This window comes from Setaria italica, chromosome VI (genome assembly GCF_000263155.2).
Source record: "Setaria italica strain Yugu1 chromosome VI, Setaria_italica_v2.0, whole genome shotgun sequence".
Lineage (NCBI taxonomy): Eukaryota > Viridiplantae > Streptophyta > Magnoliopsida > Poales > Poaceae > Setaria > Setaria italica.
In genome coordinates, this window is record NC_028455.1 from 6,099,364 (window position 1) to 6,126,641 (window position 27,278).

The 27,278-nt window shown below is 43.6% G+C and overlaps 2 protein-coding genes across 3 annotated transcripts; one reads left to right on the forward strand and one right to left on the reverse strand.

Moving 5' to 3' along the window:
• Positions 1-13,008: 13,008 nt before the first annotated feature.
• On the forward strand, positions 13,009-14,034 carry LOC101768446 (protein STRICTOSIDINE SYNTHASE-LIKE 10). Its single transcript, XM_004974411.1, has one exon. The coding sequence runs from the start codon at positions 13,009-13,011 to the stop codon at positions 14,032-14,034; it is 1,026 nt and encodes a 341-aa protein (XP_004974468.1).
• Positions 14,035-14,376: 342 nt separating this feature from the next.
• On the reverse strand, positions 14,377-27,278 carry LOC101771925 (probable protein NAP1). 2 transcript variants are annotated; one of them, XM_012847040.3, is made up of 23 exons: positions 27,108-27,278; positions 25,902-26,313; positions 25,717-25,791; positions 24,951-25,031; positions 24,790-24,870; positions 24,598-24,680; positions 23,965-24,049; positions 23,233-23,358; positions 22,997-23,104; positions 22,111-22,379; positions 21,625-21,757; positions 20,879-20,983; positions 20,718-20,796; positions 19,557-19,750; positions 18,777-18,922; positions 18,293-18,374; positions 18,077-18,187; positions 17,597-17,722; positions 17,399-17,514; positions 17,215-17,311; positions 15,913-16,910; positions 15,448-15,657; positions 14,377-15,353 (listed from the first exon to the last, which is right to left on the reverse strand). In XM_012847040.3, the coding sequence occupies exons 2-23, from the start codon at positions 26,274-26,276 to the stop codon at positions 14,876-14,878; spliced, it is 4,158 nt and encodes a 1,385-aa protein (XP_012702494.1). In that variant the 5' UTR covers positions 26,277-26,313; positions 27,108-27,278; the 3' UTR covers positions 14,377-14,875. The 2 variants fall into 2 exon arrangements, with proteins under 2 accessions (XP_012702494.1, XP_012702495.1); XM_012847041.3 differs by lacking the exon at positions 27,108-27,278 and having other exon boundaries at positions 14,876-15,353; positions 22,111-22,253; positions 22,335-22,379; positions 25,902-26,276.

The window sequence follows — 27,278 nt, forward strand, 5'->3', positions numbered from 1 at the left end:
TCATTTTTCTCATGGGCTTCTTGAAATCTTCAGGGTGTCAAGAGCAACTTAAATGACCCAGGGAAGGGTATAAATAGGCTAGGGAACACCAGCTAGCCGTTAGGTAAGTGCTGCAGAAAAAGCACATCATCAAATGTTCTGATGGTCTCCATCCCCGGGGCATCGGAACATCTGGTCACTCGCATGACCAAATTCTAGACGTTAGAAAAGTAACAATGAAAAGTTCATCCAGCATTTGCTCCAACAGTCTTGAGCTAAGCATCGGATCATCCGGTGCTGAAGGGAGGTTGGCCCAAAACCTTCTGTCAGCTTCAATTGAAAATATGGTTCCTCCGACGCATTCATCTGACGGCCATCCACAAGGCGTCGGATCATCCAGTGCTGAAGGTCCAAAACTCAAAAACCTTCTGTCAGCTGGAATTGAAAATATGTTGTGTCCGATGCTCTGTACCAATTCATCCAATGGTAGTATCGGAACAAAGGATGTCTTCCTTCAGAAATTCCAGTCCCAGAAAATTTATCAGATGCAACTAAAAAATAGGGCGTCGGATCATCCGGCGGTCCCTTTATCTGTATAACTCATCCAATTCAATCTCCTTTGAGTTTTTCATCGATTTCTTCGCTTCTTAAGTTCTTGCATGAGTTGTTTAAGCTACCAAGTGCTAGAGAGTACTGAGTGTGCATCATTTTCATGGCTAGCTTCACATGATCAAGCTACTATCATCGAAATTTCTCTTAATAGTACGGTCCATGAGCTACAAACTAACAAAACCTATACTACACTAAGTGCCCTTCATCTCCTTGTGACACTTAGTTCTAGAAAGGTCGTTAGCCTTGTCGCATTAGCTCCATGTCCGTTATTGTAATTCAAATTAGGGGTCCACATTCTAATTTACTCGTGATGAGATAACCAATGATATATCTACTTCAAAACACACATGTTAGTAACAAGTATAAAGTTGTTATTTATCACCATAACACAAACATCTGTGATAGGGACACACGGCCACAAATAAACGTCGCTTGCCACATTGAGCACGTGGATTAGGACAGATCGCTTGTCACAGTGTACACGCACATACACAACAACTCATCAAGGACCGGTCATATATGTAGGTAACGCTTATCACTACAAGAGTGACATCTTTCCTGACAGTTTTTTTCTAGTGGCCAACAGTGTTAGCATCACTAGTGTATTTTCTAAGTTCCCAACAGTATTAGTTGTATAATTTTCTATCTTTTCCAACAGTTTTGATAATTACCAACAATGTAATCCCCCACAAACTCATTACCTACAGTTTTTGCAGCTATTGAACCTGTTGGTGCTAAAAATTGGCCGATAATCTTCAGCGTCGGACACACGACCGGGGAGAATATGCTTAACTCCTGTTTGGGTTATCGTCCTGGTGCGGTTCGCGCGGCGTGCCAGTCAATCTGACCTGTTGATTGACAAGGAAAGAAACGTATTAAATTTCATAGGTTTCGATCGGCTAAAGTTCCGATCTATCTCGAAAAGCGTATCAGCGAATCGGCCGATTTGCTGTGGGGATGACCGGCTATAGAACAGCCGATGATCATGTAGCAATTGTAAAGAAATTACTAGAGTAAACTAAACAATGGTACAAATATGACACTTGAAATAGATCTAATCAGCTATTTGGCAATAAATAAGAATAACAGTAATGAAGCCGGCAGTTCGAATCTCAAGCTGGATAACTGGTGATAAAACTAGAGCAATAGATAAAACCTATTGATAACAGGTGAATAAATTTAAACGAAATGACAGCGATGCGTCTGAAGTTAAAGCTTAGATATTACTCGATAAACGGAACTTACAAATCAGCCGGAGATCGTGTCGATGCAGTCCTGCCAACCCATATGAACTTGTGAAAAGAAAAGGTTTTTGGCGAAATCGCCGACTTGAAAGTAAAGTGCGAGGAATAAGTAGATTTGTTGTATTGATTGATGTGTTTACAAATCTCTAGAGACGGCTATTTATAGCCTGTTACAATTGATTTCCTAACCGACTAGGATCTATCTCCAATTTTAAATGATAACAAATATTTACAAACCCAACTCGTATCGGAGTTGGTTATCGTATTCCACGGGCCAACCTTCTCCTTTAACTAATCTTCTTCTCCGGCCCACTTTAGGCCCATACTGGCCAAGCCACTCCAACTTCCAATCGGCCGACCTTCATCAACTCCGTTCGCCAATCGACCGAAACACTGTAGCGCCAATCGGCCGATTCCCAACTGTAGCTTTTAGCCTGCCGCGTTGGCCAATCTTTTCCTCCCTTGACGCCGATTCAAAACATGTGTCAAAATCCGGCGTCAACACGTGCCCCCCAGTTTCGGAGTAAAACATAACTTTTACTTCAAAATTCTCTTTAACTTTCTCTCCGAGACAAACGCGGCAAAAACTCCTTTCAGTTTTGCAGTCTTCTACCTGATTATTGCAATCTTTTCGAACTGGGCGCCTGAGACAACCGCTCCTCCGAAATTCGTGTAGACGGCGCGGTAAAAATTTCGCCTTTACCCCTTCTCTCGAACCATCTTTAAATACCAGCATTCTCCGCCGCTTCTTCTCCACGAACTCAGTAACTCTCCTTTCCCCGGCGAATCATCTTCCATCACATCCCAGCACCCCTTTTCCTCCCGATCGCATCTCTCCCGTGATCTTTCTTTTGTCTTCATCCCGCTTTATTCTCTTCAATGGCGGCTCCATCGGCGACCTTGAGCTTCATTCCAGAGGTAAACACCCGAAGCCTTACCCTTTACTTTTTACTGCCCATGCATCTTTTAGATCTATTCTTAGTTTTCTCTTTTCATCTTCCTTAGGTGATCAGACAGCAAATCACCATTCGCATTTCTGATGCACCCGACCTCATCGGCCTAGGCCCTATGGGAAATCCAGACCCCACTGATCTAATCAATCTACAAACCCATAGGATTACCTTTAAGCAGTTGCCCATGGATTTGAACCAGTGGACAGGCGCATTTAGATCTTGGCCGAATGAAACTGTCAGCCGGAAAGAATGGTTTCAAAGAATGTCCAACTCCAAAAGAGTTCTCTGGGATGAACTGAAAATCGGCCAATGCATAAATCTATCCTTGTCCCAGATGGAGAAGAATGAACCTCTGGTGATGGTGGCTTCTTATTTTTGTTCCAACGTGCTTAATGCATTTCTTTTTGGACACGGACCCATAACCCCAACTCTTGCAGACGTTCTGATGCTGACCGGCCTCGACATCTCCTCCCTCGATACACCTTTTGATTTTCTGATCAAGCCGACCTATCGGCTAGAGACGAAAGGAATTGGCGGGTGGAAAGGATATATTAATAAAAACATGAAGACTGGGCCGCTTGGAGATAGAGAATATACAGCCTTCTTAACAATGTGGTTAGAGAAGCACTTCTTTTGCGACAAAGCAGTCGGCCCTTCCTTTAATACACAAGCTTTGGCTGAAGCCCTGGCAAGAGGATCCACTATCCCTCTAGGAAAACACCTGATAGGATTGGCTTACCACATGATGCATCAGATCGCCGCCAAACTGTCAACCAGAGAGCCGGTTGGTAATCTTGGTGGCCCCTGGTGGTTCATTACTCTCTGGCTCAACTTATACATGAGTAAGGTTTTCTGGCAGCAAATAGAGACCAAAACATTCCCTAATATCAAGTCAGAGGAAAACCCAACAGTACGATGATGGTGCACCTCTTTTGGTGAAGCAGCATCAGCTTTTCCTGGCAGCCAGTTTACTCCCACCAAGACAACCGAGTATTTGAGATGCTTCTACGACGGCTTTAGTGAAGAAACCATGAGTTGGTACCCATACCAAAGAGCTGAGCCACTTTTTGAGCATCCCTTTTGCTTCGACTCGACGACCAACTCTTTCGACAATGAGCTCACAGATGTCTTGATCAAACCAGGGGTCTTACCAGCGAACTTCTTTTCCAGGAAAGATTCTCCAACTTAGGAGTTTTATAATCCATCAGTTGCAGCACGGCAGTTTGGCCTTGGTCAATTGCCAATTCGGATTTACTTTGCCGGCCGTGCAAAGTTTCGGGACGAGCTCACCAAAGGTCTTGATTATAATCGGCTATGCAGTTTGGTCCCAGACTCCAGTACCATTGATTTAAACAACTGGGTGGTGGCTCCTTTTGCTGTTCAACAATTCAAATTATGGTGGGGAGAATGGAAGCAGCATCTCTTCTGTGTATCCCCCGCAACATACTACAACGACCTGGATCCTTACAACATTGATCCAAATGCAGCAGTACTACCCTCTTCTTAGCCGATTTCAATATCATTCCTTTTGTGCTACAAGATTACCGCTAACTTTCATTTTCCCTTACAGTCTGGAAGTCAACTTCCTCCAACGCGCAGCTGAAGCGGTAGGCCGATAGAAAATCTCCATCCATATACATCATTTCCACTTATCGGCTTTCAGGCCCCGTCCATTGAAGACATCACCACCGGCCGATTGAAACAGAAGCTGAAGATAACGTCTTCAAAGAAAACGAGCCGCCGGGTGCGCGCCCGTATAGAATCGGCCGATCAATCGGCGGTGGCATCGGCTGAATCTTTAGCTGCACCGACTCCGCCAACTATCGAAGAAGTCGACCCCCAGGCTGCTACACAAGCCGGAGCGGCAGCTGCGTCATTACTGCTAGAAGCCGTTCAGGTAACTTCATACGCCTCACATTTTTCTAAGTATTCTGTCAGTATTAACTTCTTCTTCCAGCCAGGCTACGCAAATCATCCCAGAGCAATCTCCACAGCAATCGGCCACACTCTAGGCGGAGACCGAGACGCCAGCAATCCCTCCCACTTAGGTAGAGAATATTTATTTAACTCAAATTTCTTAATCCTTAATCAAAATCTAACTGATTTCTGATGTAGGCTACTCTGGGTACGTCGATTGTGCCCTTTCAACAACCATCGGTCGGACGACTCGCAGAGGTATAGCAGTCATTATCTATCGTCAAACTTAATCATCTACCTCATACTTATAAAGATCCGTTTCTTGTACCTTTCCAGGAGGCTGGCCCGAGCACGACGCCAATAATTGTCGAATCTTCTGCCTCCGACGAGCCAACCGTGCCGATTCCCGAAATGAGGGTAGCACTCCCACCGGCACAAGCAGAAGAAATCCATTTTAAAGAGGTAAGAGACTTGACGTCCAAATCGGCCGATTTTCTATTACCGTCGACTAATCTGTCTCTTTATTATTTATTATTTCCAGGAGCAGGACTCCCAACAACAGCCTCTTCTCTTTCACGATCGCAATCTCCGATGACGAGGAGGTCGTCTCGTGCCAGGATGCTCTGAGCTCACTTCCCGATGAAGTTCGCACCAAGCTCCAAAGTATACGGATCATCCTCCAAGATGATATCAGCCGATTGGTGGAAGATGCCTCGCCGATTCGGCAGCTCTTTACCAAAATCAGAGGCCAAGTTCCAGAAGAAGCAGCAGAAGCTCTAGCACCCATCGCATATATCAAGTCCATGCAAATCCTGGTGTTCAGAGCTTTACGGTACATGACTGATCGTGCCAAACTAGCAAAGGCACGTGAAGAGGAGGACTCCTACAAACAACGAGCTCAAGAAGTGCACCAGCGGATCGGCATTCTCGAAAATTCTCGCCCGGACATTGTCGGTGCCATAGACCGCCTTAAACGGCGAAGGGCAGAGCTTACCAAGGAAATGGTGCAGGTGACCAAAGCCATAGCCGCTGAAGAGAAGAAGCTCCATGACCTCCCATCTGTTATCGCCAATCTAAAGCAGGAGAGGCAGAACCTTGCCCATGAAGCTATCCGACTTCACCGCAATATACCAGAAGTCCCTGGATCAGCCGACGAAGATCAAAGGATGTTAGATTCGGCCGATCAAGTTCGGCAGCAAGCGATCACGGCCATTAATGCTCTCCTAGGATGAATTGTAAAAAACACTGAATGCTTTTGTATAAACATTTAATGTTCTTTAGTCGTTGTCGTACGAATTCAAACTTGGACCGTCCTCTGTGGCAGCTTTTCATTTAATGATTCTTTACTCTAATGGGACGCGTTTTACCAACCGTTACCCTTCATCCTTTTCCTTCTATAAGTATGAGACCCCGTATCGCTTCTAAGAGCATTCACATCTCGCCCAGCCTCCCTTCCTCAACTTGTCTTATTTCTATTCTCTTAGGCCAAGCGTCGAGATGTTTTCCTCTTCCTCCGTCAATCAGGTACGAAATCTCCCTTCGTTTTTCCACCCAACATTCATCAATCTGACGACGGGTGATTGTTTGTCACTTCTCAGCCAAAACGCCTCAGCCCTGGCCTAGAACGAGCCATCGAGATTATGCATTCTGAGGAACCGCTAACACAGCTGAATAGAGATCTGATTGCAGCCCATCGCGAAGAACTCAAGGATTATATCCCCGCTCATGTCTAGAAGATCTTGGATCATATGGAAGCCAACTGCTCCAGGCAGCCGCCAATCGAGAAGAGCCACCAGCTACCCCGTCAGATCGTACTTGAGGACATCTTGGCAGGAACATCCCAACCACCTCTCGACAGAAGCCATCAAATCCCTCGTCAAGTTGCTGTTGAAGCCGCCATGGAGGATTTGGAGGAAAAGAGCATCCGCCTCCTAATAGAACTAGGCCGGGTCGAGAGAGAGATCAACAAGAATAAAGCTCAGCTGAAGCGTGATTAATGAATGTATTGCTACTTTTAGTCTAAGGGTGACTTGTACCATGTCAGCCATGTATCCTATTGCTGTACCAAATAATAAATCGGCCGGACTGGTCAAAGATTCCGTCCTCAAGGTGATGTCTCCTTGCATCGGCTATTTGAACACGAGTCAATAGGAGTCGGCCACAGCGTCTCGACATGTTATATCATCGGTTACGCATCCACCCATATGCTAGGGTAATACCTCTTCAGATACCTCCCATTTAAAGCTCTTGTGAATTCCTCTCCTTCAATAGTTTCTAGTATGTACGCATTTCCCGGAGCGCATCGGCTGATTCTATACGGCCCTTCCCAAGTAGGTGACCATTTACCAAATTTGGGATCTTTAGACCCTATCGGCAGCACCAACTTCCATACCAAATCTCCTTGGGAGAATTGCTTGACCTTGACCTTCTTGTCGTACCACCTGGCCACCCTTTTCTTATTTTCTTCGATGCTGATCAGGGCCCTTAATCGCTGACCCACCAAATCGTCGAGTTCCCCTCTCATGAGGAGGGAATAATCATCGGCCATCAACTAATCTTGAAGTGACGTGCGTCTGGACCCCATCCTTAATTCCCAAGGCAATACTGCCTCGTGACCGTACACCAATTGATAAGGAGATATTTTAGTAGCTCCATGACAGGCCATCCTTTATGCCCATAAATATTCATTCAAGGATGCGTGCCACCTCTCGGGCTGCTCTTCTATTTTCTCTTGATTAACTTGATTATCCCCTTATTAGATGATTCGGCCTGACCATTAGCTTGAGCATAATGCGGAGAAGAATTCAACAATTTAATCCCCATATCGGCGGTGAACTCTTCAAACTCTCCCGAACTGAACATTGTCCCTTCATCAGTTGTGATGGTTTGAGGGATACCGCACCGATAAACAATGTGGTCTCTCACGAAATCGACCATGGCGGTCGATGTCATAGTCTTCAAGGGAACTGCCTCCACCCACTTGGTAAAGTAGTCAGTGGCTACTAATATGAACTTGTGTCCCTTGCTTGATGGAGGATAAATCTGTCCGATGAGGTATATTCCCCAACCCCTAAACGGCCATGGCTTGATTATTGGGTTCATAGCCGAGGCTGGTGCACGCTGCACGTTGCCGAATTTCTGACAATCTTGACATCATTTATAATATTTAAAGCAATCCTCGAGTATCGTCGGCCAATAATAACCGTTATTCGTGATCATCCATTTCATTTCATGAGCCGATTGGTGAGCCCCGCACACACCTTCGTGAATTTCTCCCATCATAACCTTTGCTTCTTCCGTTCCAAGGAACTTGAGCAGAACCTCATAAATTGTCCGATAAAACAAATCATCCTCAAGTAACACATATTTCGTGGCCTGAAAACGTACTCGCCGATCCACTTTCTTGGACGGATCTTTTAAGTAATCGGCGATCTCTTTTCACCAATCGTCAGCCGCAAGCTCCCGAGTCATGGCACCTTGAATCGGCCGATACCCAGAAGCATGTTGAGCAAGCTTGTTGGCTTCTTCATTCTAATTTATGGGAATATGCTCAATAACCGCAGACTTGAATTCTTTTAACAACCAAAGGCAATCTTCGTAATAAATCCTTAAGACATCATCTTTACATTCAGATTTCCCCGTCAATTGATCGACGATGAGCATGGAATCCCCAAAAATTTCCACTGCATCAGCCTTGACCTCTCTCAATAATTGGATACCCTTTAGGACAGCCTAGTATTCTGCCTGGTTATTGGTAGCGGACGCCTCTATCGGCAGAGAGAAATCATAACTTGCCGCCGAGGCGATATGAGGACGATGCTGATTCCTGATCCGGCCCCACACAAAGAACCGTCGAAGTACAGAGTCCATGGAGCTGGCTCAACAACAGCGATTTCCGGTCCATAATGCTGAGCCACGAAATCGGCTATTACTTGGCCCTTGACAGCTTTGGCCATTTTGTACCTCAGGTCAAATTCTGACAGAGCTAGAATCCACTTCCCAATCCTTCCTTTCAAAATTGGCAATGACAGCATGTACTTTACCACGTCGTCTTTGCAAACGACTATGCACTCTACCGATAACAGGTAGTGCCTGAGTTTGGTACATGAGAAATACAGACAAAGGCACAGCCGTTCTACTGGGGAATATCTAGTTTCGGCGTCCAAGAGCCTTCTGCTGACATAATAAATTACTCGTTCCTTTCCCTCGAATTCCTGTACCAGCGACAATCCGATAGCCTGTTCATCGGTCAACAAGTATAGTCTGAACAGCTTGCCAGCCTGCGGCGGGACCAACACTGGTGGTGAAATCAGGTATTGCTTGATGTCTTCCAATGCTTTTTGCTGTTCTTCTCCCCACACAAAGGGGTGAAGGATTGAATACGCCCAAAAAAATGGATATGAATCTTCTGATAAAGTTGACTTTGCTGATTAGGGACTGCAGCTCAGTTTTGTTCTACGGGGCCACAACTTTATTAATAGCGGCTATAATCTTCCGATTGACCTCTATCCCGTGTTCATGGACCATGAATCCTAGAAATTCTCCAGCCGACACACCTAAGGCACATTTGTTTGGGTTCATTTTCAATCCATGCTTCCTTGTGCATTCCAACACCTTTCGCAAATCGGCCAGATGTTCTTGATGTCCTTTTGACTTAATCACGACGTCATCGATGTAGATTTCCACCAGGACACCGATAAACTTGTGGAAAATATAATTCATAGCTCGTTGATATGTAGCGCCGGTGTTTTTTAAACCGAAGGTCATCACCACCCACTCAAACAAACCGAGGTGGCCTGGACACCTGAAAGCCGTCTTTGAAATGTCTTCTTCAGCCATTAATATTTGATTGTACCCAGCATTACCATCCATGAAACTGATGACTTTATGTCCTGCGGCGGCGTCTATCAAAACATCGGCTATCGGCATTGGATACCCATCCATCGATGTAGCCTGATTAAGATTCCTGAAGTCAATGCACACACGCAGCTTCCCATTTTTCTTGTATATAGGTACAATATTGGAAATCCACTCGGCATAACGGCACTGCCGAATAAATCTTGCTTCAATCAATCTTGTAATCTCAGCCTTTATATCATGTAGGATTTTAGGGTTGCACCATCATGCGGGCTGCTGATACGGCCGATACCCTGGACCGGTCTAGACCAATCATTTCATGGTATTCCCAAGCAAAACAGTCTTTAAATTCCTTTAGGCCCCGTTTGGATCATTGGAATTGAATTCCATCATAATAATTATAATTTAGACACAAATTAATTAAGCTAATATAATTGTATGTGGAATATAGTTGTATATTATAGTTGGTGATATGGGAGAGATACTTATATGCTGCACTTCTACTATAGAGAAGCGAGTCTAAGAGCGTGCTATAAGAATTGAATTCCATTCTAATAACCATAATCTATAGAATCAATTTCCATCTCCCACCCCATGAATTTAAGATAGGCTTATATATAAACTTTGGAAAGTTGTGGAATGCCACATTCCAACATAAATTAGCCTACTCCATTAAATAGATTCCAATTCCTTCATACCAAACGGGGCCTTAACAAACTTGTCAATTCACGCTTATACTCGGGGTCTAGATTGGCACTAATATACGTCGGCCTTGGCTTACTACCATCTCCTAAGTCCACCATCTCCAATGAATCGGTCGATGTAAACCCGTGCCCAAGCTTCCCGTCTTCCCGGACGAATTGATCCATCTAGTCTGATTCTTCAGAGCCGAATGCTTGGATTGACTGTAGACCAAAATTGGACACCCTTAGGAAATCGGTATCCCAGGTTCGGCCAGATATGCACTTGACGTGTTCACAGCTCCACTGTTGCGTATCGGCCATGGCAACACTGTAGGCGGAATCGGCGGTGACTATCTTGATGTTGTCACCTACCCACTAGACGAGGCACTGGTGCATTGTAGACAGGACGCAGCAATTCGCGTGTATCCAATCGTGACCGAGCAACATGTTGTAGGACCCTTTGCCATTAATGATAAAGAAAATAGTGGGTAGGGTCTTACTGCCGATGGTGAGGTCGACACAGAGTGCTCCGCGGGCGGGGGACACGTTGCCTTCAAAATCCTTGAGCATCATGTCCGTCTTGGTCAGATCTTCATCACTTTTGCCCAATTTCCGGAACATAGCATACGGCATGATATTGACCGCAGCGCCTCCATCTACCAGTAGCCTAGTGACAGGTCGCCCGTTGACATGTCCTTCGAGGAATAGGGCTTTGAGATGTTGTCGTTTTTCGTCCTCGGGTTTCTCAAAAGTGGCTATCATTAGCTCCAAAGCCAATTGTGCCATTTGCTCCTCTATAACTGTTGCGTCATCCCGATCGGCGGGAGCCATAAACTCCATCGGCAAGATGAAAACCATGCTGACGTCTGCTGCCGACCCCTGATCGTCATCTTCTTCGTTGTTTTTTCTTTTGGGGCGCCAGACTCGAGACCTGTCGTCCTTCTTATCCATCATCTGCCTCTGTTCTTCTTCTTGTTGTTCCCATTGGTGCAGACGTTGGATTCTTTGTTTCTAGGATTTGGTCAAGCCGTCGGGGCACCATCTGGGGTTCACCGGTTTGACCGGCAGTTTTGCGCGCTCCCAGTCTGGTTCTCGCCCTAGGGGGTTTTCATCCAACACCCTGGCATCGGCCATCTCCTCTAGCCGATCACGTGCGCTGGCCCTGCCCCCCGGTCGTTCGCACTGGTCAACTCTGCCCCCAAGCCGATCATACTGGTCAACTCTTCCCCCCAGCCGATCATACTGGTCAACTCTTCCCCCCAGCCGATCACGCACTGAAAGGTGCCGATCCTCTTGTTCGCACCAGTTTCTGCTGATCGGTTCTGATCCTCGATCCCTGGAGCGTGACCTCCTGAACGGGCGACCGTTTCGATATTGAACGGGCGACCGTTTCGATACCGACCGTTGCACTCGGGGTAATTATCGGCTGATGGTAACCTGAGGTTGTTTTCCCAGTAGTGGATGAAGAACGGGCACCGCCAGTGATCTTCGTGTCGGCGCATCATCTCTTCGCGGTGTCTCGAACTTTCCTGCTACCGCTGATACTTGCTAAGTAAGAATTGGGAGGTGATAGGTCTACGCGATCTCTCTGATCCTTCGCCCTCGTCTTCGACACGTCCTTTTCCTTTGACATCCTCAACCGTGGCCTGATTTCTGGGGTCCACGGTGCCGCTTCTCTTAGCCGATTCTAACGTCAGCACCTTGGTTTGGAGTGCGTTTCTTCCCGCATCGACCATATTAGTAGGAAAGGGTGCTGATCGATCTTCATTGGCTTTACTGGCTTTACCGAAACTTCGAACTTGAGCCTACCTTGCTCAATGGCCGATTGTATCTACTGTCGGAAGATCTTGCACTCGTTCGTGTCGTGGGACGTGGCATTGTGCCATTTGCAATACTTCACGCTAAAATATTGTGTTCACGCTTCTTGCATACTCAAATATGATTTGTAAAACTTGTTTTTTTTGACTTTGCTAGGACCTTGGATGACTTCGCCGGTGAAGTAACACTCCCGTCATTGTATCTTTTTGATGCGTGAAATGAAAATGTTGGGTTGTATTTCCCTAAAAAAATGTTGGGCTGTAATCGGGATGTAGGCCAAATTCTTGGAGATTTTTTATTGACCCTACTTGGCCCGCTTGTCTGATCGGTACTTCACGCCGTCAAACATTATTCTAAGAGAGGACTCAAAAAACACTTGCAAGTTAAAATATGAGCTGAATTATTTGTTGACAGATTGTTGGGGTGAAATTAAAATATGTCGAATTTTGAATCTCGAGCTAGAAGGTTAGGGTTTCAGGTTGAGGTTTAGGTTTGAAGATTTTGGTGGCCTCCTGCTCAGCCCGGGAGGTTAGTTGCCAGTCCGTCAGTACTGGTGGTGGATGGATCAAGAATGACATTACGTCAGAGTTGTTAGCACTGCCCAAGGAGAAGGGCGACGGCTGCAGCGAGGCAGTTGGGCCGGTGGATCTGAGGTGTTAGGTAGGCAAGGTTGTGGCCCTGGAACCTGGCTCTCCTTCAGTGAAACTCCGAGTCCGCTTCTGTTCCTTTGCTCTGCCGAGGGAAACTTTGAGTCCGATTTTGTGCTGGACTGCTGGAGTGCTGAAGCCGATTCGGAGATGAGACCTGAAGAACCCACCCAATAAAACGGGAGGCGCGGTACGCCCTGTCCATCAAGCCAACAACAGCAACAGCAACAGCAAGCCAGAACCACCGCGTACTCATCGTAGTCTCGCTCGTAGTACTCGACCTAACAGCACCGTACCCATGGCGCGGAGGACGTCGACGCTGCCCCTTCTGGCGACTTTGCTCTCCGTCCTGCTGCTCCTGCCCTCGGCCGCCGTAGCCAAGGCCATCGACGCCACCAACACCCAGCGACTTGAGCTGCCCGACGGGCTGATCGGTCCCGAGAGCGTCGCGTTCGACCGTCGCGGCGCCGGGCCTTACGTCAGCGTCTCCGACGGCCGCATCCTCAAGTACGCAGGCAAGAGCGTTGGGTTTGCCACTTTCGCGTACAGTCCTAGCTACATCAAGAACGGCTGCGATGCACCCTCGTCTGAGCTCCCGGCGGTCGCCAGGGAGAGCTCCTGCGGCCGGCCGCTGGGCCTTCGGTTCCACAACAACTCCGGCAACCTGTACATCGCGGACGCATACATGGGGCTGATGCGCGTCGGGCCGAACGGTGGGGAAGCGACGGTGCTTGCAACTGAGGCCGGTGGCGCGCCACTGCGCTTCACAAATGGTGTGGACGTTGATCAGGTTACTGGCGACGTCTATTTCACTGATAGTAGCACGACGTACACTCGGGCACAGCATCAGATGGTCACCACGTCGGGAGACTCAACAGGACGGATTATGAGATACAATCAACGGACTAACAAGGTCACCGTGCTCCAGTCCGGTGTCACGTACCCTAATGGTATCGCCATCAGTGCCGACAGGAGCCACCTCATCGTCGCTCTCACGGGACCATGCAAGCTAATGAGGTACTGGATCCGAGGGCCTAAGGCCGGTACATCTGAGCTATTTACCGACCTACCGGGATACCCGGACAACGTGAGGCCCGACGGGAAGGGTGGGTACTGGGTTGCGCTGCATAGGGAGAAGTATGAGCTCCCGTTTGGAAAGGACAGCCACTTGGTCGCTATTAGGATCGGCTCTGAAGGTGAGAAGTTGCAAGAAATGAGGGGTCCCAAGGATGTCCGTCCAACAGAGGTGGTCGAACGAGAGGACGGCAAAATATATCTTGGGTCCGTAGAGCTGTCTTATGTAAGCATGGTCAAGAGTAGTTAGGTCTAGGATAAATTTTAGGTATATCACATAATTTTGTTCGACTTCAAATTTTGTATGAACATGGATCATTGCATCGTGCATCTACTCATATTTTATAATGAATTTCTCATGCATGTTTTGGTGGATCATTTTGATGTGGAGTATGGGAGTACCTCAAGGTGGTGGAGCACCTGAATTGCTCTCTTTCCTCCACAGATGGAGCCTGGAGCGTTGGTGAAATGGTCAGAGATGAGGGACTTATTAATGGATCGTACGCCACGATAAATGGTCTCATTTTCCTTTTGACACGGAAATGGTCTCATTTGATCTTGTCAGCAAAGTATGGAGATGTTTAACCCACTCTCAATGGAAGTTTCATTTTCCATAAATGAGATGCCATGTAAACAAATATGGTGACATGGCATAGAAATTATGAAGAGTGATGAAATGAGTTTTACAGGGATGAATCTTGACTTACACATGAACAGTCGAGATCTCATTTCAGTCAAGATCTCATAACTCACCATTTGTTACCTTACCGGCTATCGGACAGCCCATTTCACATGAACAGCTGTACTGGGTACTACAATACAAGCAGTGTCTTTGCTTTCACACGCAAACTGGCTTAGCTAGTTCAAATCACTTCTCTAACAACATTAAACATGAGCACACTACAAAACCAACATACAACGGGTTTTACTTACAACTCCACTAGCTACATACAAGTAATACACATTAGGATGATCTACAGACCTAGTACCCTACAATCACAAAGATTAAAGAATAATATTCGCTTACGCTGCTTGTCAGCTGCCTGATTCTGGTGCTCCATCAGAACACATGGTCATGTTACCGAAAGTTCCTATTTGTAGGACAGAGGGCCAGATCTCGACACCGCGAATCTCTGCAGTGAGCCAGCACCATGGCTGCTCCCGGAGCTTGAGCCCTCAACAAACTTCACCTTCCTGCTAGCGCTGAAGTCAAGTGGTCCCGAGCGCCTCATGCTCCGCAGCTGTCCGGTCCTCTTATCTCCATCGTACCCGTCGTCATGCTGTGACCCTGACGAACTGTAGTAGCTTGGCTCGAAAGTGTGGGACCTGGGTGTTGTCTCCGGTCGATTTTGCCTTGCAGATGGGGATGCATGCGCAAGAGAGATCAGAGGTGACTGTCTTGGAGACTGATCCATTGGTTCTGAAGCCATCAGTGAGGCACCATATAGCTGGTGGTAGATTGAGCGGAGGATTGTGTAAGGTATGTGAACTTCTAAGGTGCTCCTGGGGAGGTACGGGGACAGCTCGCAGAGTTGATCCAGGAATATTAGCTTAGGAACAATGTGTGGCCTGCATTTAGGTCATGTAAAAGCCATCAAAATAAACTACAAAACATGGCCAAATGAAATCCAAAAATGATGTGTGAACCAAGCGAATTCAGTACCTGCTAGTGTCATTCCATGAATCCAGGACTATCCCTGCAGACAATTTGACATAGATCTGCATAGCAGATTTAATATTTGCTTCTGCTGAGACACGGCTTGGTAATTCAGCCTCTTGCAACTCATCTGTATGCCCATTTGAAAGAGAATTTATTTGCTGCTCCCTTTCAACCCTAGTGTATTCACTTCCCCCGACCACAGCATTTACACACCTGCACATTACAGGAGGTGGATACAGTCACATGATGCCCAAAAGTATTCTTTTTGTCCCTCTTGTGTATACTATTGGACAAGGACACAAGAAAAAGATTTTAGGAATTAAATGGTCAATCCTAAGCAACTAGTTTCATAACTAGTACAATCAAAGACATGCATTGTCTGCCATATATATCGATAACGAAAAAAATGTTGACATCAAGCATATACTGGCACCAGTCAAACATAATCATTAAGAAATAAGTGCTTACCTTGCTAGGCAGTGCAAATTGTTACTGAATCCACCTATATTGACATCATAAACAGCACCACTCCAAATATTGGATACCATAAATGCAGCACAAAGGTATGGAAGTAAGACCCAAGAATTATCGTTAGCTGCACCAGCTTCTGCCAGGATAGAGTGTACCCACTCAGCATCATGTTTGTCACCAACACCAACACTGCTTGCAACCCTTCTCAATCTAATGATCTCATTTTTATCAGGTACCTCGTCTGGCAGCTGCAGGGCTAATCCTTTGAGAAGAGAATATATAAGAGGTACTTTCTCTTCAAGCACCGCTCCAACAGCCTCAACCAACAGTCGACGAAAAGTTATCGCCTGTCCTGCTTGAATACAGAGGTCAGCCAATGTCTCAATATCAATAATCTGCTTCAGATTTGCATCCCTTTCAATCCTATCACCAGAATTTACACTTCCAGCTAGGCCCTCTAAGGCATCACGATTTGACCTCAATGCTGAATCGATACAATTTAACAGTGCAGAAGTATGTTCCCTTAGCATCTTGTCCATTTTATCTATTCCATAGCCACCAAAAAGACGAACAAGTGCTTTGAGTTCTCTTGTATCTGTAAATGCTTCAGCCAAACATCCACCACCGATAGGTTGTGAGCTCCTGAAGCAATTCTGGATTGCATCAAAAGCAACTCCAATATGAGAAGCATCCTTTACTACATTCTCAATATACCAATTGCATATCATCTCAACAGCAGATCCCCCTCCCTGTGTCCCCACTGGTGTCTCAAACATTTGCAGATTGGGAAATGGACCAGTATAACTCTCTGCTAGTAGCACTTCACGTATACCTTCAGTAAGGTCCATACTGATATGCTGCTCTGCTAGATGGATAATGCCCAGATGTCTTCGTAGAAGAGACTCTATGATTGATGGTCGCTGAATGCAGTTATCAGTTCTAATCATACTATGAAATCTTCTCCTGAAATTTCCTATGATGCAGTCTCTCATGTACTGTGAAATAAGCAGAATCTAGGTAAGTCAAACAAGGACACATGTATGCCAGTTTAAGGAGTAAACAACATAAGCAATGATTTGTCTTCTGAAAATACAAATTCATTTTTGTGATTTTTTAAAGATCCCTTTCACCATAAGATTATTACTTAACACGAAAAATAAGGATATAAAATCCACTAGCTTAATAGTCATGAACCACCAATCATTTTATTATTCACCAATATATCCTAAAAACCTAACATGTCTAAGGTTCCAAAACTTCCATATTTATTTCCTCCCCGTGAATATAAATTGTACATACCTCCCGGAGAACAAAAACATGGTTGAGAACACAAATAGGCTCCATGTCATTTAGAACAGAACACAAACTTGTCAGCCTTTGCATAGCAGCTTCCAACCTGTTTTTGATGCATGCATTATTATATTGAAGTTAATAGAATCACGATAACATTTAAACAGTGATGTTAAGTACCAAATTGACTGACATCTTAATTGACGAACTATTATCAGGATAGCTCTCATGTCCTGGTGTTAACAAGCTTGAAACACCTTTTGCTCTTGTTGTATTATTCAAGTGAAGAGCTGCTTGCTCCGGGGAAAGCTGGCAAGTTTAGAAGTCAGGCTCAAATATATAACCTATATATAGTCAAAATCATAAATATGAAGTCAGAAATTATATCTACCTGCATCTCTAATGAGCCAAATCCACCTTCTGAATCTAGAATGTTTATCAAACCTTCCAATCCACCCATGATAGACTCGATAAGGGACTCAACATATGAGATAGAGTCTCTGCCAATTTTGTTAACCTACATTTCAAACAAAGGAAGATTCACAATTAATATGTAATATGTTAAACACGGAAGAGAGATGCAGTCCCCTAGGGGAGGAATCTTGGTAGCAGATTGAGGATCTATTTATTTTCAAGGCAGTTCAAAATCTTCACATTTCCGAGGGCATAGGCAGGCTGATTTGCTTCTTGATCAACAAGAAAGTAAAGGTCTATTTTACTAATTCTCAAGCAAAAATCAATAGCGTAAGTGTCGCCTTGTAATATTTTAAAAATCCTCAAAGCTAACCATCTTGTTAAAGCACATGCTCACGATGCTGTAAGCATCAAAATAATTCTCAAACTGAATCATATAGTGAATTCAAATATACACCTCTTCAGGAATAATTGCAGAAGCACATTCTGGAAAACTGCAAGCAGCTCCAAGCCAAGCACAACAATGCTGTGGGCGGCCTTCCGGACCAAACATTGTATTTCTGAAGACCTGTGAGGTCCCAGAAAAAATTGAACTTGTTATCACCGCAAAAGGCTAGTTAATTGGCAAAGAATAAAAGGAATATGCAAATTATACAAAGCAATATACACTTACTGTGGTAAGATGCTGATGATAAAAGTAAAGTTTTTTAAGACTTCCATGTTTGGAAAGTTGGCTCTCAAGTTCATCCACACATCTGCAAAACATATCAACTCCAGTGAGATTCAAATTATTCTTAAAGACTTTGAATTCAAGTATTTGACTTCTTGCCAAAAGCACAATACCAGATAACTATGCAGTTGGATGCATAATAAACAACAGATTTAGCTATTCTATTGATTACCAATTATATTTGCAGTAGTTAAGATATACAGATAATGCAGTTAATGGCGTGAAGATGGAATAAAACAAGGTGAACCTTTTGTAAAATGAATTAAAATTATTTATTTATGCTAAGCCAATGCTTGGGGCCTGGAGCCACATGCCATTGACACATTGGATATCATTTTCCAACTCATGACCTTTCCGAAAAATATTGGCTCGCAAGAGAAGTTAAAACATCTAGTTAACTCAAATTAAAGTGGATCTTTCCCATCACCTTGACCAATTATATGCAGCATTGCCTTCGGACACCAAACCCTCCTTCCCAGTAGACACCGTAGCCTTCTCCAAGTGCCGAATGTTTATCGAGGATCGTGAAGATGTGACAATCATCAAAATGGAGAGCCAGTGCTTACGCAAATCCTACAGCATCAATTATCATGTTTGAAAAATTCAAAAGGTAAATTATATGGAAGACTAAGCATATAGATACACAGTTGGTGACATACAATTTCACTGGTTAATGCAATCGGCAATGTAAAATAAACAAAAACCAAGGTGCAAAACTCGCAACAAGTAGATTATAGTGTTAAAATCATCAATACACAGGTAACATGCGATAGAGCACAATTCACAGATAGTGAGTTTGAGGAGAAGCAAAGTGAGCTTTTTATCCACAGAAAAAAAATATAGCTCTGGCCTCTAGGGCAAAAAGATTCTCATCAATATCTAGAAGTAAGATTTTCATCATCATTGAAAAGTAATCCATACTATCTTGGATTGCCCTTGATAAAACTTAGAACTGTAGTAAAATATGTGCTACTGCTCAAGTGAAACAGTTTTGAGAGGGAAAACATAAGTATTGGAAATATTCTGGGCAAATTTGAGCTGAAACTGTATAATGCTATGTGGATCAACAAGAAAGCCTTTCCATAAATTTACCCATTACTGGGGCATAGAAAATCATACTAACAATGAGTGCAGAAGTTGTAGGACAATTTAGGTCTATCTTCATGGGTCATTGAGTAAATCTGTATATAATATTAGGCTAACTTACAGTCAAGTCAGAGGTAATGGCAGGAACACTTTCCCCCTGAGGTTTTGGAATGTTCTCCAGACAATGGAGGACTTGCTGAAAAAGGCCCTTCAGTGTTGCATCTAGGTCGAGAGCAACCATTCCTGGAGTACCAAGTAAGAACCGTATTCTTCCAGCACAAGATGACAAGTATGATAATGCATATCCTTTTATTGCTGCAATGAGAAAAGGAAGCATGTGAATAACAATGGAACTTTTTTTTCAATGCTACTCCAGGGCAAAAAAAAAAATTGTATAATACTTTCTTTGTCCAAAAATAAAGGGATGTGCGTCAGAATAAAACTGAGAAACATCTAAATTCAGAACCAAACAAATCTTATGGGCATAAATGAAATCCTACTCAACTCATACTATTTTTCCTGTCCTCAACTAATAAGCCTACCAGCTGAACCTAATACCCTATTGTTATGGTTTTGGCTACCCCCTTGGATCTGGGGGCCTAGAGAGGGAGGGGGAGCTGGCTAGCAGCCATGGAGGGGGTCTGCACAGGAGGCATACCCTATTGTTATGGTTTTGGCTACCCCCTTGGATCTGGGGGCCTAGAGAGGGAGGGGGAGGTGGCTAGCGGCCATGGAGGGGGTCTGCGCAGGAGGCGCAGGGGGAGGGGGCGGCGCAGGGAGAGAGAGAGAGCTTTAGGGTTTTACCCCTTAATTCTTTGCTTGATTCCAATGATTACATCTCCCCTCATATTTATGGGGAGGACCCTACTTGACTCCCAAGTCATCCTAATGACTTGACTTACAAGCAAACCTATGTCTAGACCCTCCCTAATTCCTAACCTAGGTAGATAGGCGGCGGCTGCCGCGCTACAGTACCCGCGAGTACTGTTCACGCAGACCCGTGAACAGTCCCACGCGGCTCTCTTTGTGCCGATTCTGAGCCCCTGCGGCTCATCTGGCCTGGCTGGGCCCTCTAGGTCCCTAACACCTATGTTCTAAACAGATAGTGCTCACAACAAGAACCAAGCAAACATTAACAAAGCCAAGAATGGACTACCATGAATGTCATGCCAGCTACAAAGTTGTTCTGTACTCACTATGATTGCCCTATGAGGCAAGGCTAGAACTAATTAAGAAAAATATTGAAAGGAACACTCAAATAAGGCAACAGGTCTGGAAGAACCTGCTATGTATTTACGGACCAAGCAACAAAGTTTCCCCATTCCATCTAATAAGAAACCAATAGTTGGGTCCGTTGCATCCTGAAAGTTTCAATGGACAAATTAGCATGGAGGGAACAACAATTTGTAGGATCCAAGAAAAACTAAGAACACACTAACTCACAATGTCAACAGTTTTCCCTCGAGTAGATTTTGATGATGAAACCCCCACATGCTGGAAGTACCAAATCACCTCAGATTGAGCCAACGAAAGAGCAGAAAAGACCATCTGCATAATGTAGCAATATTATTTATATATCAGTTACGGAATAACATGATCTTAGGTGTTTCCCTGAACAGAACTCATGAAGATCTTTGAAAGTATAGATCCGACTCAAATCTCATGGAAAAGTTCTTTTAAGATGGAATTTACCAAGGTTATCCATAATGCACACAGAAATTTTCTCTGGAAATCAATCAGCAGCTAGTTAATCCAAATTAATCACTTCTGCATTCCTTTCCTCTTTCTTGTGAATTACCCTCTTTTGACAATGATAATACTAACATATAGCATGATATCCTACTGTTTTCCCCTAAAGAAGATCTTACACACAGATAAGTTGCCTTAAATGATAGTTGAAATACTTACAAGCGCAAAAGAGAAAAAGAAACTCTAATATGTCCGCCATACCAGAATAACTGATACAAATGTATAGTAGGATACACCTTTCATCATTCAGTTTTTTCTTACAATATAAACTATAAATCATTTTTAAGTTGATCTGAAGCTCAAGCATCATTCAAAGAGGCTAATATTGGACATACTATCAAAATGTCAAATGCCAGAATCTAATGCATCAGCTTTCATGTCCCATTACAACAATCCAGAAAAAGGTAATAGTTAACAAAATGTGATACTTGGCACCAGACCTGAATATTAGGTGCTAGGAGGCTAGGTTGATCTGTGAAAAATAAAACCATCCTTCCAATTTCCTGCTTAAGAAGAATTCTTCTTTCACGATGCATAGCATCACATGACACTAGCGCTTGCTCATGCACTTCCCTGCAGAAGTCAACACATAGCATTAACAAACATCTCCAAGATGCCAAGTTGGGAGTAAAAAAGGTCCAGTAAAAAAGAGTAATGACGCCAGAAAGAAAAGAAGTGCTAGGAAAAAGGGAGAAACATCTTTGGAATAGTTCACAAGTTGATAAAGTCAAAACTACCAATCAAATATAGGCTATCTGAACTTGTGGCAAACATAAAAAGGTGAATCTGCAGCAAGACTTTATGAAAATAATAATCAAAGTATAGAGCAAATAGTTCAAACTTCACGGAAGAACAAAATCCTCCAGATCACAAACTATTTTGGAGCATAGGACAAAATAGAGGAGCAAAAGCTGTGAAGGACATACGTTAACATTTTCTCAACCTGCTTTGCAACATTGTACTCCAGATCAGCTTCCTTTTGCTTAGTTCGTCCAGATTTAGCCATTCTCTTTGATTCTAGAACTTTTGGAAGGACATAAAGTTGATAGTTTTCATGAAGTAAGATGTACTGCATGAACCAATGAAAGACCAAATTAGCAAAGGACCACCAACAAACCAATAGTAGCTGCCACATTATCTTTAATTTTACCTCATCTCTGAACAGAGGGAGTATTAAATTCTCTTTTAGAACAACCTGAAAATCACCAAGAGAAAACAAATCAAGGCTTACGTCACACGTTGCACTGAGGAATCTAGTTCGGTGAATATTTATTAATTCTAGTACAGTTTGTTGTAACAAAAAAATGGTAGATTCTTTCAACTAAATGCTCCATCTAAACTTAGAAATAAAAAAATGTTTTTAAAAAAACCACCACAAACACCAAATGGAGAGCCTCACAAGATACCAACAGAAGCGTTATTATGATACAGTAAGCTGACGAAACAAGATATAAATGCCACTACATGGGTGGGTGTAAAGGTTCATTAACACCATTATGCACCACTAACTACACATATGGATGAATTATTAAAAATTCAGGAAAACAGACACAGGAAAGAAAAGGCATATGACAATAAAAAGAATGCTTTTAAAAAGCCACCACAACACCAAATGGAGCCTCACATGATACCAACAGAAGATTTGTTATGATTATTTAGGCTGAGAAAACAAGATATATGTGCCACTATGTGGGTGGGTGTAAAGTGTTCATTAAAACCATTATGCACCACTAACTATACACATGAATGAATTATAATAATTCAGGAAAACAGATTACGGAGCTAACAGGAAAGAAAAGGCATAGGACATACCATGGCAACATCTATACTGGTCACCCGAAGTAGTTCATCAGGACAAACAAGATATCCTAGAAGAACCCACTCACGGTATGATGTGACATTAGCCAAGTCTTGGGCCCTCTGGAAGGATACAGAATCACATTAAGTTTCTGAATTGCAATACATCTTTATCATGGTATTGGGAAAATAATGAAAAAAATATTTAAGACCTCGTGATTTATCATCGCCTAACCAGTGAAAAAACTAACCATTGGATGAGCGGAGTTTGTTAGGATGTCTGGATAACGTGGGTGAAATGGACTGAGGAAACCTTCATTTCTTAACTTTTTTGTATCAGTTGAAAGGAAGATAATTGGACCAACAGCTTCCAGGACCTGAGGAACAAAAAATATAGTCAAAGCACCAAAAAAATTAAAATAAAATGAGTATCTAAGTCAGATGCTGTAGATGCTCTCTACTCGAAAGTCTCAAACATTATCTGCTGATCTTAATTGTATTTAAATTATAAATTCCTAGCATAAACCATGGATCTTAATATCTTACACCTTGTGAATACAGTTGTGCAAGCACAGAAGATGCTCAGTGGCACATCAAGTGCTCCAAAAACAAATCCACAGAAAAGACTCCAACACCATCTTTCATATTAGTAATAAATACAATAGCAGATAGACAAGGTATCAAATACAAAATAAAAAAATAGGGATGAGATTGACAAGTGACATGAATGGAAAATCCACAAAACTGGTAAAGCAACAAAGACTGTAAGAAAAATATTTGGCCTTCCTAATATAATCCATGCTAGTGCAAAATATGCAAAACCAGCTCTAAGAAGCTTTTCTGCAACCTATTTCACAATTATAGTACTGAACAACGGGGGGAAGTAGCCTAGCATGACAACTAAGGTGCTGAACACTGTAAACAGCATATGAAACTTGATTCCTAGTTATCGCTACTGCAATGGAGAATGACATGAGTATCACCTCTCCAATTCGTGGGCTCACAAAATTTAGATCTTCATGCAACCCTTTGATAGGTGGATCATAAGAGTCGACAAATTGAACCAATCTGTGCATAGTTAAACAATAGTCAGTGTGAAAGAATCTAGCATTGAGTAGGGACTGCAGATGACAAAAAAGAATGATAAGATAACATGACATAACTAATGAAACCATTCATCACAAAAAGAATATCACAGGGATGCAGTTAAATAGTAAGTGCACAGGTTGCAATCAGTGGTACCCACTCCTGCTACAAACAATAATATATTGAAAAATGCAGCATGAATATTTAAAATTCCTATAAAAGAGACTTGGATCTTCACATTTATCAATAAACTACATAAGTATCAATATTGAAAAAGCATAACACTTTGACTCTTGGCCTTCTAATTTTGAATTATGTCTTGCATTGCATGCATATTTGTATTTTTCTTTTATTATCAATCAATAATCATAAATTAACACACGTGGTCCACTAATAAAGAATGATCTGTATTTGTTGCCCATTCAGTTTTACAACACAAAGCATCTGATGACCCACATAAATTTTAATCATAATATAAAGGTTTTGGAAGGTGGAAACAACTTCCTAGTTTCCAAACATAGCATCCATACCTGTGATAAAACTCACAATCACGACCACCTTTTAGCATAACGTGTAAGATGTTGTAAACCTGGAGGATCATCTTTCTTGGTACCTGTAAACAGAAGGTCAGAGAGGACAATAATAATTTAGTAAAGGAGGAAAAAAATGTTATTTAGAGTAGCAGTGAATTTCAGATATAACGAGATAAAGAAGATGATTACCTTGTCTGAGAAAACATTGACTCGGACAAATGAACAAAACAGATCCATAAAAGCATGAAGAATTAAAGAGTTCTGATGTGGCTGTGAAAATAGTGGAAACATAGTTAATTACACAGATAGAAACAATAGGTTGTTTCAATCAAGATCAAACGATTCCTTACCAGCAATGTTATGACCGTGCTGCTCAAATCCAAAATAAGTCGCAAAGCTTGTTCACGAAATGCCAGCAAATCAAGAAGCAACTAATGGGATGACATTTAGAAGGAAATCAGCAAAATGAAAGGGAAAAAACATTGCAAGGCGAATAAGGTGATTGGCTAGTATACAAGTCAGTAATTTCTAAACACACGTTTTCACATAGAAAGAGTACCAGGACGTGCACACCCAATTTCAGGCTGCTACTCATTGACTCAAGGTTAGTTCAGGCAGTGCTTCACTCCAACTACAGTACCAACAGTTGGCACATATTATGATAAGCATTTTGGAAGCCGCAAGTACGGCATCTTTTTCTTCATATAGCATTTCTTGATACTCGAGCAGAATCGGGGACAGCATAGTTATGCTAAAAAAGATTGACAGTGCTAGCACATCCAACCTACATGGAATCCATATCCGACCAACCCAAGTCTGAAAAATGTATCAGGTGAGCTGAAATTGGAAAATGAACCCGTGCAGTGGGTCATAAAGAATTAGGGTAGATCAGGTACTATGTCCTATAATTTCCAACAAGGATGCTCAGTTAATCAGAGCAGAATACAGTAGAAACCCATAGGTTGATTGATGTGATCCATTTTCCACAATTCAGTGCAGACTTGAGCCATACCATACACTTAGGTTTTGGATTGCAACCTAATCTTTTTTTTAACAAATGGAAAATTTTCCTTTTTGCCCTGAACATTAAGATTAATTGATATGCTTGGCACATACCAGGATCCATTGCTCTAGATTGTGCATGTAACCTTCAGCATTCTCATTTAAAGCATCAAGTGCAAATTTATCTACCTGCAAGGCAAACATTCAAGTGATTGAGCCACCACCAGTAGTAATATTAAGTAAAACCTAAGTAGGAAGAGTGAAGGGGTGTTAGAAGCTGAAGAAAACTGAATCCTTACTCTTTCCAGCTGCAGCTTGTTTGGATGCTCAGGAAATTTCTTTGACAGCGTGATGCAAATTTTCGGGAAATTTGGAAAGACACCAGCTTTCCAGAATGCGTCCGAGAATGTGTGCGTGTTGGGATCCGGATAGTCCAGGATGCTATTCAGCCGGTACATCTTGGCCAGCAACCCCTCCGCGACTTTTGACAGCTGAACCACCGGTTCCATCTGGAGGTGTTTGTGGCCACTGGCGGAAGAACCTTGTGGCCCATCAACACTCATATTCCTCCAGCTTGCCAATGCAGAAGGAGTCGGTTCTTCAACATTCAGGTACTCCGACCATCGGGACATGCCTCCGTCCACCTCTTTATTTTTGAACGACACGTGGGCCATGTCTTCCTTAAGTAGAGCACAGCTTACTGGTCTTCAACTGCGACCAAAGTACGGATGCGTAAGTTGAGGAAAAGCATTCATGACCTAAACCTACGCGAATTTAAATCACAACGATATATTCAACCTACATCTACCCACTTCATGCCCTAGCGAGTAAACTATGAAATAACTTTCACATTTTAAGCTTAGAACTATGTGTCAGTTACCATTCAAACATGTCCGCTAGCCTAACGGATGCAGCAGTTAGACAACAACATAATGGAAGCGAAACTACGCTGCAGAGGGCTTGAAACAGTGGACGCGACTGATTGGCACTACATGCATGCGGCCACGGCCAATGGCAGCACGACTGAATTGCCATTTTGGCTAATTTTAGTTCCGCCGCTGCATGCACGTTGCACGGCACCAACAAAGGGCTTTGCCGAACCAACAGATTAACAGAATCTGTAACTGGAACGGCATTCCTGGAAGCCCACTAACCCATTACGGAATTACTCCAGTATATCAAACAATCTAAGCACACACCAAGCAGCGCTCAACAAGCTCGAAAATGGGAAAACAATCTAACAAAGGAGGCCGGAATTGAAGCGAGGACATCCAGGCCACGCAATTACTCAGCGCGCTTCAGTGCTTGACAACTGAGACATAGGCCGACCCAGCAGCATGCGGCGGCTTAATCCCCTCGAATTGCTGGCAATCAGCACGACATACTCGCCGTGATTACTCTAGAACGCAGCGAAGAAAGCTCGACCGCCTAAACCGACACGAAACCCGCGGCGCATTTCGCTGGGCACCAGCGGGTGTGAGAGCGAGCGAGCGAGCTGAGCTCACCTGCAGGACGGACGGTGGCACGGGGCGCGCGGATCCGGAGGTCCCCCGGCTCGCTCAGCGCGGGGATCTCGGCGCCATTGCGAGGGGAAGCGGGGGCAGCGGCGTCGCCCTCGATCTCCGACGTGGTGGAAGGGAGGGGGAGGGAGTGGGAGGGGAGTAGGCGACGGAAGG

Coding starts and splice junctions, on each gene's coding strand:
- LOC101768446 (XM_004974411.1), top strand. CDS start 13,009: ATGGCGCGGAGGACGTCGACGCTGCCCCTTCTGGCGACTTTGCTCTCC.
- LOC101771925 (XM_012847040.3), bottom strand. CDS start 26,276: ATGGCCCACGTGTCGTTCAAAAATAAAGAGGTGGACGGAGGCATGTCC. Junction 18,188..18,292: donor ATCATCAGCATCTTACCACA/GTAAGTGTATAT, acceptor GGGACCTCACAG/GTCTTCAGAAATACAATGTT. Junction 15,354..15,447: donor TCATGGAATGACACTAGCAG/GTACTGAATTCG, acceptor ACCTAAATGCAG/GCCACACATTGTTCCTAAGC.